Here is a 14,392-nt window from a genome sequence, read left to right on the forward strand (position 1 = left end):
ATTACCTCCCCTTGATTGACTCTTTTAAGAGAAGGCCGAAAAAGACTTTAACTTCTGGGACCGCATTGGGCGCTCAGAAAACATATTTCTCATAACAAAATGCCAACTGATGGTAAAAAATCTGCAAAACAAAGGGAAGAATTGGACAAAAAGGTTGTATTAATTTGGCAACTTTCAATATTTTATAACATTTGTTCAAATTAGTGGACAGTTTGATCAAATTATTTAAATTTCTGTCTACAAACTGAACAGCTGAAGCTTTATAATTTCATCATTTATAGGGTAAGATGACTTTTGCTACTAAGTGACCCTTGCCACTGCCACAACACTAAAAATTCTAAAGATCCCACTCAATTTGACTATGTTTTTAGTTTTCAAAAGATCAAATTCAGTGATCTGGAAGGATTTTTCTCTAGATGCATGTGGGCCCTGGTCAGGGCCCCAAAAAATTAAAAAAATGGGCCAATTTTAGAATTAGGCCATGTACTAGTTGTTGAATAAGTGCACCATAGATTTATAGCGGAAAAAAAATGGAAAATGTATAGCAAAGAGGTACTTATCATGCAAACTTATTTATGTCGGTTAAAAGCTCATTAGAGCTTATGTTTGTCTATGTTTTATATACCATGCAGACTCTAAATAAAGCTTATTTATTTATTTATATTATTTATTTACTTGCCCCAAACTTGGTATGACTATGAGCATACCTGTAGCCAGGGGGGTTCGGACGAACACCCCTTGAAAACTAATAAGCACTGTTAAAGTCGATGTTCTGTTTGAATTGTGACTGTTAATAAAGCCGAGTTTGTGAGTCAAACGAACTCCCCTTTGGAAATTCCTGGCTACGGGCCTGATGAGTGTATACATGTATGTATACTTCTCTTTTCAACTTTTATTCTATTAATTATTATTACGAAAAGTAACTTAGTAAGTCTAGATCATGGAGCAGAATCTGATTACGCTTCCCAAGCACCTGAGATTACCCCCAGCTTTTGGTTAGGTTCTATAGCTAAGTCTTTAGTTTTCTATGTTGTGTCATGTGTACTTATGTAAAAGCCAGTTTCTTGAGGCTTTCAGTAATAAAGAGCTTAAACTTCTGACAAGAATCTGTAACTTTTATCCAGTAACGAAGTTCAATAATGGTAATGTAATAATTACATTTTTTGTAAAACTAATGTTCGTAATTCATTATCATGCAAACTTATTTAGCTGCATTCACATGTATCTGATCACAAAAATATATAATGTGGATACCATAGCAATTACTTGTCTCAATTACAGTTATACCAATTTGACTTTAAGTTATTATAGTACATGTTCTCATATGCTGTCTCATACCAAAGTCTATTGAGCAATACTTGTGTTGGTAATATAAACTACACAAAACGTAAGCTGCATGCTTGTTAAATCAAAAAGCAACTAATCACAAAAAGTAACAATAAAAGCAAGTATTAAAAATTAAAGCTAAGCGAAACAAAAATACAAATACACTTAGCTTACCTCACATATCGTGCAAGTGGCACATTTCCATATAACCATTATATAGCACACTACATTTTTAGTATTAACCCTTTCGCCGATGAGTCCCGGTTTACCGGGATTCACGCTTCAGACGGCTGACGATGAGTCCCATTTTACCGGGATCGGAATACCTCTTTTATGTTTCCCGCTCAAAACAGTGCAAGCATGAGTTATCTTTCTTTGATGAATACCCGGATGAAAGTGTAAACATGGCGGTTCCGTTTGTTGAAAACCGTGCCAAAATCAGAGGAAATTTACGGAATTTATGAGAATTTGAAATGAGGGGGAAAAATTTTTTGAAAGAATATGGAAGAATTGAAGCCAAACTAGTATTCTTTTTTGACATGAAACGTCGTTTTATGTTGTTGTGAAATGACAGAATTCAGTTGAGTTTTAGATAATTAGCTATCAACTTTAATCAAATGTTAAGATTTAGAAGATACAGATCTCTTCCATTGGTCCAAATTGAATCCTAAACTAAGGAAATGAAATTACATAAACAACAATTGATTTCAATATTGTCAACCTTTCTACATGTTCTAGCTGTTCTCTTTTTCATTCTTCATTTGAAAACTATCAAAAGATACCCTTTCCAAAAACATAATTAAATAGAAACAAGGGCCGTCTTTCCCCTCAGAGCTATTCAGCTCTTTGATTATTTTTAGCCATGTATTTGTCAGTTTATTTTCTTTCTATGTGTTTGACTGTCCTTCTGGTATCTTTTGCCCCTCTTTAAGACTTTTAAGAATGACATTCATGAAATGTAATTCACTCAGAAATTATACATTTTAGTTGTCTATCGAAGAAGTTATTATAGTAGATATATATATAGATAAATATTGTAAAAAACATTTTGTTCCATTAATTTGGTAAAAGTCATAAAATTCATTAATATTTTTTGGTTGTGACTAAAATCTTTACTTTCAGACACATTTGACATGACCAAATACCGACTGTAAACATACATTTTTATATGTAGCCTTATAGGACACACAAAACTACCAGCCAAAATTGTAACTTAGACTGGACCTGTCTGTCTCTTTTCTGTATAACCAAATTGCCTACATGAGGCCAAGAAAATATATGTCTGCTTAAGGTTACATCCTTTAAAAATAGTATGATAGGGTAAGTAGGTAGGTATTTCCATTTTATTTTTGTTTCCATATGTGTAATGAGTTTTATCAGGTACATGTATTAATCCTTTAATATACAAGTTTAAAGGCTATTTACCCTGTGTTGGATGCAAGTTTGTCAATATATAATGTTTGAATTTTTTTTTGTAGGTTGAAGATTTTAAGGAGAAATTTAAAACAGATGTGAGTACAGAAGGAAAGAATGGTCGAAAAGCAAAACATGAACAATATAAGTTTATAGTATAATCTACTGTCCAGTAATTCTTATTATGAAAATAAGAAAAATAGTGTATGCTTGCAAATGAGACCAAATAATGTATAATATAGCATATAAAGCATTTATAGATATGATCTGAGGTATATATGCCTTCAATAATTTGCAAAACCCACACCACATAGCAAGCTTTTAAAGGCCCTGAAATGACAAATGTAAAATTATTCAAGCAAAAAGCTAACAGCCTAGATTACGTACTTAAAAAATTAATAATGATGAATAAAAAACAAATTTGATATAGATTGTCTTTGTAAAATGACAAATGCTGAATTGGAGGTAATTTTACCTTCACTAAATAGCAAACTTTTCACACGCATATATATATATACAGCATGTTGTGAGTTTAAACAAAGAATGAATTACATTAGATTCAACTACATGTACTTAAATCGGTTGAAAAAGGCATAATTCATCAGATCGATACACAGCAAAAAACAACTAACAAAAACGCAACCTTCAACTCTTTAAATTGTCAAAATACTTGCTGAACATCTAAAAACGAGGTTATTTTGCTTAAAGACTCAAAGTATAGACCTTAGAGTACTCACAGTTACTAAAAGCTAGCTCAAAGCCAATAACTAATGATCAGAAGTCTAAACACTAAATGTATCATAGATCATGTATATATATCTTTATGTATTGCATATATGTAAGTGAATTGATCTCTAAATTCTCTTAAAGATTCAAAATAGAAATAAGAAGATGTGGTATGATTGGCAACAAGGCAACTCTCCAACCAGCATTCCGGATTCATATTATTCAATTTTACCAACACTAGTCTAGTTGAAAATTACATTAATTAGGAGATCAAACTGATGAAAATTAATCATGCATGAAATCAATTTAATAAGGTTCTTTGTAACTAACAAGAATTATTGTATAAATGAGTAAGCAAAAATAATTGTATATCAATATGTTGACTTACAATGTACATTGATAACTTGATATGGTTACTAATGTTAATAACCTGATATGTTATAGGGAGATCATCTTGTACATCATGTCTTCCCAAGCAAAATATTAGAACTTGAAGATATATATCAGGTAAGAAATTAATATAAGAACTTTTTAATTGCATTCATAGTTTGAATCAGATGTTGGCACTAAAATTGTGGTAGATATTAGTCTTTAACTCAGTTTGACAGCTTCAGATATTCTTTAGTTTGACAGCTTCAGATATTCTTTAGTTTGACCTTATGTTGTCTGTTCTATGGTCAGGTTGTTGTCTCTTTGACACATTCCCCATTTCAATTCTCAATTTTATTATAAACTGGACATTTCCATATTGACTATATTTGCAGATGATACTTTTGTTTTTGGACCTTACAGGCATAAGCTGATTTTAATGATATGTAACATGTTTGTTAGATACAGTACAGTCGTCAATAGCGATATGTCTTACAATGTATACCAATCAACTTAGTCATTGTTATTTTGTAATACTTTATTTCTGTTTGCAGTCTTTACATGTAAAAGATGCTGCTACTTACCACACAGATTTAAATATACCTGTTCCTGATCCAGTTCTCTTCTACAACAATGATACATCAGAGGTTTGTGTTTACTATAAAATAACTAGATATCTGGACAATACACAGACTGATAGGAACTGCTATATAGAGGTAGATACTTCAAAGTGAAGTAGCAGGATTTAAGGGCAAAAAATGCATGTTTTCAATGGTGAATAAAAGAGTATTTTGTGTTTTGAAGAAAGTTTGACAAACAAACAATCTAGTATTTGCAGGAGTTCTTTTACATCCTACAGAATGTTTTTCTGTCCTTACACGCGGCATAGTCAGATAATGAAAATTGTTAAGGGGATCGACCCAAATTTTAAAAGGAATACACTTGCTATTATATTTCATTTATAAATATTAAAATATCTATAAATATTAGTCTTTATAATTTAGGTAAAAGGCACGATATCAATAAATGATTCTTGTTCAACATATATGAATAATCATCAGAATCCATGCAATAATCTTTTTATTGTATTGCTAGTCTCACAAAAATGACATAAGTACCAAGTTAACCTACCAATGATATAGTTTCACACCATAAGACAATACCATAGAATAAAATATGTTAGCTTAAGATGACAATGTATATTGAAATGTTATATACAATATATAAAAGACCGCTGAAAACCCTGCATACTATCTGGTATCCACTTAAGGGAACTCTACCAGCACTAAACATAAGAGGCGTTGGTTCAGTAGCTCTTTTTTTTATCTCTTATTATATAAAAGAGTAAAATCATTGATAATTGATAATGATATCCTACTAGTAATTTCCTTTAATTTCCAGTATTAACTTTTTTTAATGAGAAAACTGTTTAGAATTCCATTTATCAAGTAACAATTCAGCAGAATATTTATTTTATCTGTTGTTTTTCTTTCTCAGCCTTCTCAGCCAGACCGTAAAAGAAAGAAGTTAGAACACAATAATGATGATAAAGTAGAAGATATAGCAGGTAATGTAACGAAAAACTAATTAGGCAAAACATATTTTATATATTTACAGTGATGTCCCTTCCCTGTCTAAATATAATGAATTGTTATAAAGGACCACTTTCAACAGATTCTAGATTCTGTTTTACTTTTTATCATGATTAATGCCCAATAAGAGAACAATTGATGAATTATTACTTTAAAACACAAGATAGCCTCCAAAAATCATCTGAAATTTGGCAATTCTGTCAAAGACCACTATCCCCAAGGCTATATAAAAATTTATGATTTACATTTTTATTTTTATGCCCCACTTAGGTGTTTTTGGTCAGTTTGTTCATCTGTCTGTTTGTCTGTACCGCTTCAGGATAGTTTTTGGTCAAAGTAGTTTTTGATTAAGTTGAAGTCTAATCAATTTGAAACTTAGTACAAATTTTCAGTATGTTATGATCTTTCTAATTTTAATGCCAAATTAGAGTTTTGACCTCAATTACATGAGGAAGGGTAGGAGGGGTCCTGATCCCAAATCCTGGGCTTAAAACCCATAATCCTGAGGTTCTTAATTTAAATGAATTTAAATCTCGAAATCCCAAAATTTGAAAAGAGAATTCCGAAAGGGTCAATCCCAAAATCCTGAGCTTAAAACCAACCGATCCTGGAGTCCCGATAAAGGTCCTATTTCCCCTCTTTCATGGTCCACTGAACATGATAATAATAGTGTGAGTGAGGCATCCCTGTACTATGGACACATTCTTCTTGTTATTTATTTTAACCAAACTAAATAGCATCTTTCACTTTGAAGATGATAAACATAAAAAAGCACAAGTTCTAAATTGTAAACATTCACAGTTTATTCATGCATAGAAAATAATGATATGTTAAAAGAAACCTTTACTATAAATGCTTTCATTTTTCCATATACCATCAAAGTATGAACCATTTTAGGATGATGTGTTCGTTTATTATAACTTGTGAAAAATAATTGAATTATTTTAGGTACAAAAGTTCAGATTTTACCTAATGGACCAGTTCCTTGTAATAAAAGATTAGCAGTGTTAGCAGATCAAATAAAGCCTTATATACAAGAACTCATTGACCATGCTAACATTGTAAGTACTAGATGCAGTCTTCTCATATCTAAGGGGGTAGATAGCTATTTTATTGCAGGAGAAGTAACTCTTTATTCAATGATTTTTAATGTTTCGTGTTTCGGAAAATGATTTAACAAATTGATTGAATTGTTTTAAGTCATTTGAAAAACATATAATTGCCATTACCAAACAGATACTTTACCTTCAGAGATCAACAATTAAATATTTACAAATTAGTTACTTGATTTGTATTTAATGCTGACTTTGAAATTTTAAATGTCGTCATTCTTAACTATTAGAAATAACCTTTTTAAGCTGAAAATAAAATCAATGGAAACAAGGTGAAATTTATTTTATTTTCATTATTTTTTTTATTGACATTATTTATTTGATTTACAATATTTATTTTAGTTGAAGATGTGGATTACACTGTTGATACCTAAGATAGAAGATGGCAACAATTTTGGTGTATCAGTGCAGGTATGTTAACTTGTTGTCAGTCAAAATAGCTATAATTATTGTTGGAATTCTTTTCTGAGGCATCAGCCTTACCAACCAAGAGAAACCATATATATTTTAATACAGAAAATGCTTTTTCACAATGAAGAATGAACACACCATTTTGATTATAAGAAATTTTTACCTAATTTTTTGGTTGATAGAAAAATATAATTGTCAATGCTCTATTAAAGAGAAAATGTGTTTTGACATTACACCATACTTGAAATTTTCTCTTCCATCCATATCAAAACCAATGACAAATGTTTTAGAAAATAGTTGTTAAAAGATTTGTGCACCGGCACCTTCTTTCAAAAATGGAAATTATTTTACATTCAAAGATTTTCAAAAAGATGTTGCACAACTCTCCATCTTTAATAATGAAATAAAAATCTTAATAGAATGTTGTGGAAATAAAAAAAATAAACATGGAACACTACGACTAATCATATTCATAGAAAACTTATTTTTTATAAAAGAAAAAATAACAAACAATTCTATAATATATTCCTAAGTCAACAGTTTATTAATAGTCCAGATGTCATTGCTGAATAAATATTATTACCTGTTTAATTTATTTGTACATTTACTTGTATTTTAGGAAGACACTCTTGGTGAAGCTAGACAAGTAGAAAGTGAAGCAGCATCATATTTAGACCAAATCTCTAGATATTATATAACTAGAGCTAAATTAGTATCTAAAGTAGCAAAGTACCCTCATCTTGTAAGTACTGTAAACCACCATGACTTCTGAATCTCTAGATATTATATAACTAGAGCTAAATTAGTAACTAAAGTAGCAAAGTACCCTCATCTTGTAAGTACTGTAATCCACCATGACTTCTGAATCTCTAGATATTATATAATTAGAGCTAAATTAGTATCTAAAGTAGCAAAGTACCCTCATCTTGTAAGTACTGTAATCCACCATGACTTCTGAATCTCTAGATATTATATAACTAGAGCTAATTTAGTATTTAAAGTAGCAAAGTACCCCCATCTTGTAAGTACTGTAATCCACCATGACTTCTGAATCTCTAGATATCATATAACTAGAGCTAAATTAGTATCTAAAGTAGCAAAGTACCCTCATCTTGTAAGTACTGTAATCCACCATGACTTCTGAATCTCTAGATATTATATAACTAGAGCTAAATTAGTATCTAAAGTAGCAAAGTACCCTCATCTTGTAAGTACTGTAATCCACCATGACTTCTGAATCTCTAGATATTATATAACTAGAGCTAAATTAGTATCTAAAGTAGCAAAGTACCCCCATCTTGTAAGTACTGTAATCCACCATGACTTCTGAATCTCTAGATATTATATAACTAGAGCTAAATTAGTATCTAAAGTAGCAAAGTACCCCCATCTTGTAAGTACTGTAATCCACCATGACTTCTGAATCTCTAGATATCATATAACTAGAGCTAAATTAGTATCTAAAGTAGCAAAGTACCCTCATCTTGTAAGTACTGTAATCCACCATGACTTCTGAATCTCTAGATATTATATAACTAGAGCTAAATTAGTATCTAAAGTAGCAAAGTACCCTCATCTTGTAAGTACTGTAATCCACCATGACTTCTGAATCTCTAGATATTATATAACTAGAGCTAAATTAGTATCTAAAGTAGCAAAGTACCCCCATCTTGTAAGTACTGTAATCCACCATGACTTCTGAATCTCTAGATATTATATAACTAGAGCTAAATTAGTATCTAAAGTAGCAAAGTACCCCCATCTTGTAAGTACTGTAATCCACCATGACTTCTGAATCTCTAGATATTATATAACTAGAGCTAAATTAGTATCTAAAGTAGCAAAGTACCCTCATCTTGTAAGTACTGTAATCCACCATGACTTCTGAATCTCTAGATATTATATAACTAGAGCTAAATTAGTATCTAAAGTAGCAAAGTACCCCCATCTTGTAAGTACTGTAATCCACCATGACTTCTGAATCTCTAGATATTATATAACTAGAGCTAAATTAGTATCTAAAGTAGCAAAGTACCCTCATCTTGTAAGTACTGTAATCCACCATGACTTCTGAATCTCTAGATATTATATAACTAGAGCTAAATTAGTATCTAAAGTAGCAAAGTACCCCCATCTTGTAAGTACTGTAATCCACCATGACTTCTGAATCTCTAGATATTATATAACTAGAGCTAAATTAGTATATAAAGTAGCAAAGTACCCCCATCTTGTAAGTACTGTAATCCACCATGACTTCTGAATCTCTAGATATTATATAACTAGAGCTAAATTAGTATATAAAGTAGCAAAGTACCCCCATCTTGTAAGTACTGTAATCCACCATGACTTCTGAATCTCTAGATATTATATAACTAGAGCTAAATTAGTATCTAAAGTATCAAAGTACCCTCATCTTGTAAGTACTGTAATCCACCATGACTTCTGAATCTCTAGATATTATATAACTAGAGCTAAATTAGTATCTAAAGTAGCAAAGTACCCCCATCTTGTAAGTACTGTAATCCACCATGACTTCTGAATCTCTAGATATTATATAACTAGAGCTAAATTAGTATCTAAAGTAGCAAAGTACCCTCATCTTGTAAGTACTGTAATCCACCATGACTTCTGAATCTCTAGATATTATATAACTAGAGCTAAATTAGTATCTAAAGTAGCAAAGTACCCCCATCTTGTAAGTACTGTAATCCACCATGACTTCTGAATCTCTAGATATTATATAACTAGAGCTAAATTAGTATCTAAAGTAGCAAAGTACCCTCATCTTGTAAGTACTGTAATCCACCATGACTTCTGAATCTCTAGATATTATATAACTAGAGCTAAATTAGTATCTAAAGTAGCAAAGTACCCCCATCTTGTAAGTACTGTAATCCACCATGACTTCTGAATCTCTAGATATTATATAACTAGAGCTAAATTAGTATCTAAAGTAGCAAAGTACCCTCATCTTGTAAGTACTGTAATCCACCATGACTTCTGAATCTCTAGATATTATATAACTAGAGCTAAATTAGTATCTAAAGTAGCAAAGTACCCCCATCTTGTAAGTACTGTAATCCACCATGACTTCTGAATCTCTAGATATTATATAACTAGAGCTAAATTAGTATCTAAAGTAGCAAAGTACCCCCATCTTGTAAGTACTGTAATCCACCATGACTTCTGAATCTCTAGATATTATATAACTAGAGCTAAATTAGTATCTAAAGTAGCAAAGTACCCCCATCTTGTAAGTACTGTAATCCACCATGACTTCTGAATCTCTAGATATTATATAACTAGAGCTAAATTAGTATCTAAAGTAGCAAAGTACCCCCATCTTGTAAGTACTTTTATGGGTTCTGTATTCTGAACTTATTTCATTACAAATTTTTTTCTGGGCTTAGATTTAGAAAATGGTAGCAAGATGTACTGGATTCTGGAAGAGATATTAAAATGACTCCTTCCAGAACTTATTTTATCCATATCAAGAAAAATTTACAAAAGGAAGCTATATAACAGAAATAAAGTCATTCATCTAATCTATAATACTAAAATTACGAGGTCCAATTTGTCAGCCATCATCACGTAAAAACAACGAATCAAAGAATTTGACTTTATATATAACTAATATAGTACAAAGATGTAGATTATAAATTACACAACTCCAGTTCCTTTTGTTTTCCACGTAATTAATATTGCCAATAATTAAGAAGTTCCGGATCAAGTCCGATACTGATACCCATAGTATATTCACCTGTTACCTATTACCTTATTTGTATGTTCCGCATTTGACAGGCGCACCACCAAACAGTGTATTCAGGATTAATATGCTATATCCACAGGGTTGAAACTACTAAATCGTCAAATTTTAATCAGTTTAGACTTTCTAAGATAACAATACAAATACTAAAATCTGGACTTAAAATAAGGCGTATAGGTACAGTTTTCAATTTGTTAGCAGGCATGACTTAAAACAGCGAAACAAAGAATTCAACTTTATTTAGAACTAATATATGACAATGCTGTTGATTAAAAAATACTCCATTCCAGGACCTTTTGTTTTTCAAATAATTAATATTACCAATAATTGATTAGTTCCAGTTCGACGGGTTCAAACAGAAAGATTTGAAAACAGAGAAAATTGTGTATCGTATAATCAACATAACTTTATCAGATAAAAAAACTAATACTAAGATAAGGCTTGCACATAGTTATATAATTTAATTCAGTCAGGGACCCGCGATACCACAGGTGTGTTCCAGTATAATTGATTTAGATTTACAGGGTATAATTGTTAAACAAACAAAAAAAGCATGCAACATGATGGGATATGATTTACTGGATTTTATTTAGAAAGATTTTAAGACAACATGTTGACATCTTGATGTCTTGCTTATTTTTTCATTGAGTTGAACTTGAAACTTTTTAATTCATGTGATAAATACAATGGTTTCATGGTTAATTTTTGTTTTATGTAGGATGATTACAGACAATCCGTGAGAGAGCTTGATGAGAAGGAATTTATCAGCATACGACTCATTTCCTGTGAATTACGTAACCATTACGTAAGTAATTCTCTCGTGTTTTCTTCCTCATTTGATCATTAGCAGTTTCTATCACACTGTTTTGTGTTTGTTTGTTGTTCCTTCAAAAAATCAAAACTATTATAGCAACAGTTCATTATCAAACAACTATTAAATTGTTTCTGTTAGAAAAAAAAAATGTAAAGGGAAATAACTTGTATATAGGTGTGACCATGCTTTTATAAATCATGTTGCACTAGATTAAAACATGTGCTAACTCTTTAAAAAAATAAAAAAATATCACTAGGAACACCATCAGTCTCAAGAGTTGTAAATAATTCTAAAATTGGAAACTGTCTGTACTTTGAAAAAAAAAGTAGAATTGGAACAGATGTTTTCTTTAATCAATTGTGTCTCATATTTACCATGAGCCAGCTAACCAACAGTTTACAATAATATACTGTAATTTTAGAAATTATTGAATGCATTTATTTTGTGATTAATGAAGAATGAACAAAGATGCAAGACTGCTTTAATTATTTCAATTTCATGAAAATCTGTAGAATATGAGTTCTTATTACTGAGATACTCACATAGTCGCTAAGTTCCCATTAATGTAAATAATTTCTGAATTTACAATAATTGACTATATTTTTCTTTGTAGGCAAGTCTACATGATATTATATTGAAGAATATGGAAAAGATCAAGAAACCAAAAAATGATAATGCACATCAAAACTTGTACTAAATATTTATTGATTTAGATTGGTGCAGGACATTTCTCTACAGTTGAATTGTTGTTGTTTATTTTACTAAAATATGTTATTTAAAAACATCCAGACAGAATTTTCGAAGAAACAAAACCCCTAAAATATAGTGCTATGGAAATGAAGATGGAAGTAAAAAAATTATATTCAATGATTTTAAGCTTAAAAACAGAAACAGAAATAAATATGTATATTAAAGAAAATACTAGTTGAAAATGAAAGTATTTACTTTTTAGTAACTTTAAGTATTATATACAAAAAAAAAACCTGAAATGGCATTTATTTTTTATGTGTCAAAATGTGGAAAATTTGGAAAATAGAAAATTTACTTGCACTGAATATATGTAACTCATGAGTAATTTAAGAAACCAGTATGAAAATTAATGTTTTACCGTTAAAACTTGTTATATCTTCAAATCCAATATAAATATCAAAGATAATGATATATTTTGCAGTGGTAGAATTTATTCCAGTTTCAAATACGTAAACATTGAAAGACATACAAGATTTGAAGTTTTTAAGAAAGCATATCAAATTATAATGGTTGTCAGTAATTAAGAGTTAATTTTGTGCTTTGATTTAAACATTTAACATTTGGGGGCAAGTTTGAGAATGTTGAAAACAATTGTAACTGTAGCCTCTGATTGCAAGGATGCATTTAATGTTTTCAACTCAGCATTAGGTGTATATGTGTAACATAGTGTACACTATCATTATTACATTGGTAATTGCCATGATATAAACACAGAAATGTGATAGTTTCTACTCATATAAATTCAACAAATATACAAAATTTTAAAAGCAAAACATGTTTGAATAAATCTGTTCAGAATTCTTTAAGAAATTAGCAGAAAAATAATTAAATAATATAATTCATACAAATATTTAACATTTTCATGGTCTCTTTAAATAGAAGTAACTTGTACATTTGTTTCTATAAATTCATTGTTGACTGAGGAAGAAGTTAATTGATATTATTCAGGGCATTCTTATACATTAAAAAAAGATCTTAAAGATGAATGTGTTTTAATACAATGATACAAAACTCAACATATTATATAAAATTAATTCGAGCAAAAATACAGCGTTTGAATTCCACTAAGGAATAGAGATAATTAGATTTAATGATACTGTATGGTTTAATTTACTAACTTTTGTTCTGGTGTTCAATTCTAGTCAATTATTTGCAAGAGCTTTTAAAAAGAATGTTTAGATAAAGATTGTGCAGGTAGAGTTTCTATAAATCTATATTATAGTTACCTGTAACACCTGCATGATTTAAGATGTTGTAAACAAACCAGTAATAACCATTTTGGTATGATTGCATTTATCTTCTGAATACACAATGGATTAGTGTAATGTGAGAAAATGTACACACTTAACCTCTCCAAAACCTAGGTATGAAATCATTGTCTGTTCATTTCATTGAATCTTCAAAGTGCTATTTATATCTTGAATGTTTCAAGATATTCTAGATTTGTATGGTGTTTTGAATATTTCATTTCATAATAAAAATAAGTCTTACTGTAAAATATTGGTTAAATACTTGAGAGTTTAAGTCTTCCAAATTAATTCATTCTATAACTGCAATATTATCTCAACTGTTCCAAAATTTTATGCTACATACAGTTTTTCAATGAGGAAATAATCTGTTTACATCTGTGCAACACACCATATTTTAAAGTTTTTAGTGCTATGACAGAAATTTTTATCTGTGTTATATACATTTTCAGTTCATTGCTTGATATTATCATTTTCATCTACCAGGCTGTCATCTTGTTTATAGTTCATTATGTTATACCAATAAAGTTGTTGCAAAAAAATTGAAGTTGATGTTAGATTCCTTGAAATAAAACTGATTTAAGTATGTGTCAATGACACAGCAACCAATCAAAACAAGCCAAAACATGTTTAGAATCTATGTACAGTTGTAATTTCCTCATCTACATTAAAAGGTTGTAAATGAATTAAACAGACAAAATAATATCTGTGAACAACACCTTATTCTATTAGAAGTAAAGACATCAGTATGGAGATAGCCGCTGTTCGAGTTAATGGCTGACTATGCATATAAACATAAGAGAGGTTCAACTTACTTTTTGTGTTCCCGCTTCATAGTGAAGGGGGATTTTAAAAGTGTTACCCTC

At 30.2% G+C, this 14,392-nt stretch overlaps 1 protein-coding gene across 1 annotated transcript; it reads left to right on the forward strand.

The window, feature by feature from the left end:
• The first annotated feature begins 3 nt into the window (after positions 1-3).
• LOC134706232 (proteasome activator complex subunit 3-like) lies at positions 4-12,466 on the forward strand. The gene is made up of 10 exons (XM_063564982.1): positions 4-153; positions 2,805-2,837; positions 3,910-3,972; positions 4,389-4,481; positions 5,332-5,401; positions 6,375-6,487; positions 6,881-6,949; positions 7,569-7,691; positions 11,434-11,520; positions 12,143-12,466. The coding sequence occupies exons 1-10, from the start codon at positions 100-102 to the stop codon at positions 12,224-12,226; spliced, it is 789 nt and encodes a 262-aa protein (XP_063421052.1). The 5' UTR covers positions 4-99; the 3' UTR covers positions 12,227-12,466.
• The last annotated feature ends 1,926 nt before the right edge of the window (positions 12,467-14,392 follow it).

The sequence above is a fragment of the Mytilus trossulus genome, chromosome 2, assembly GCF_036588685.1.
Source record: "Mytilus trossulus isolate FHL-02 chromosome 2, PNRI_Mtr1.1.1.hap1, whole genome shotgun sequence".
Taxonomy (NCBI): domain Eukaryota; kingdom Metazoa; phylum Mollusca; class Bivalvia; order Mytilida; family Mytilidae; genus Mytilus; species Mytilus trossulus.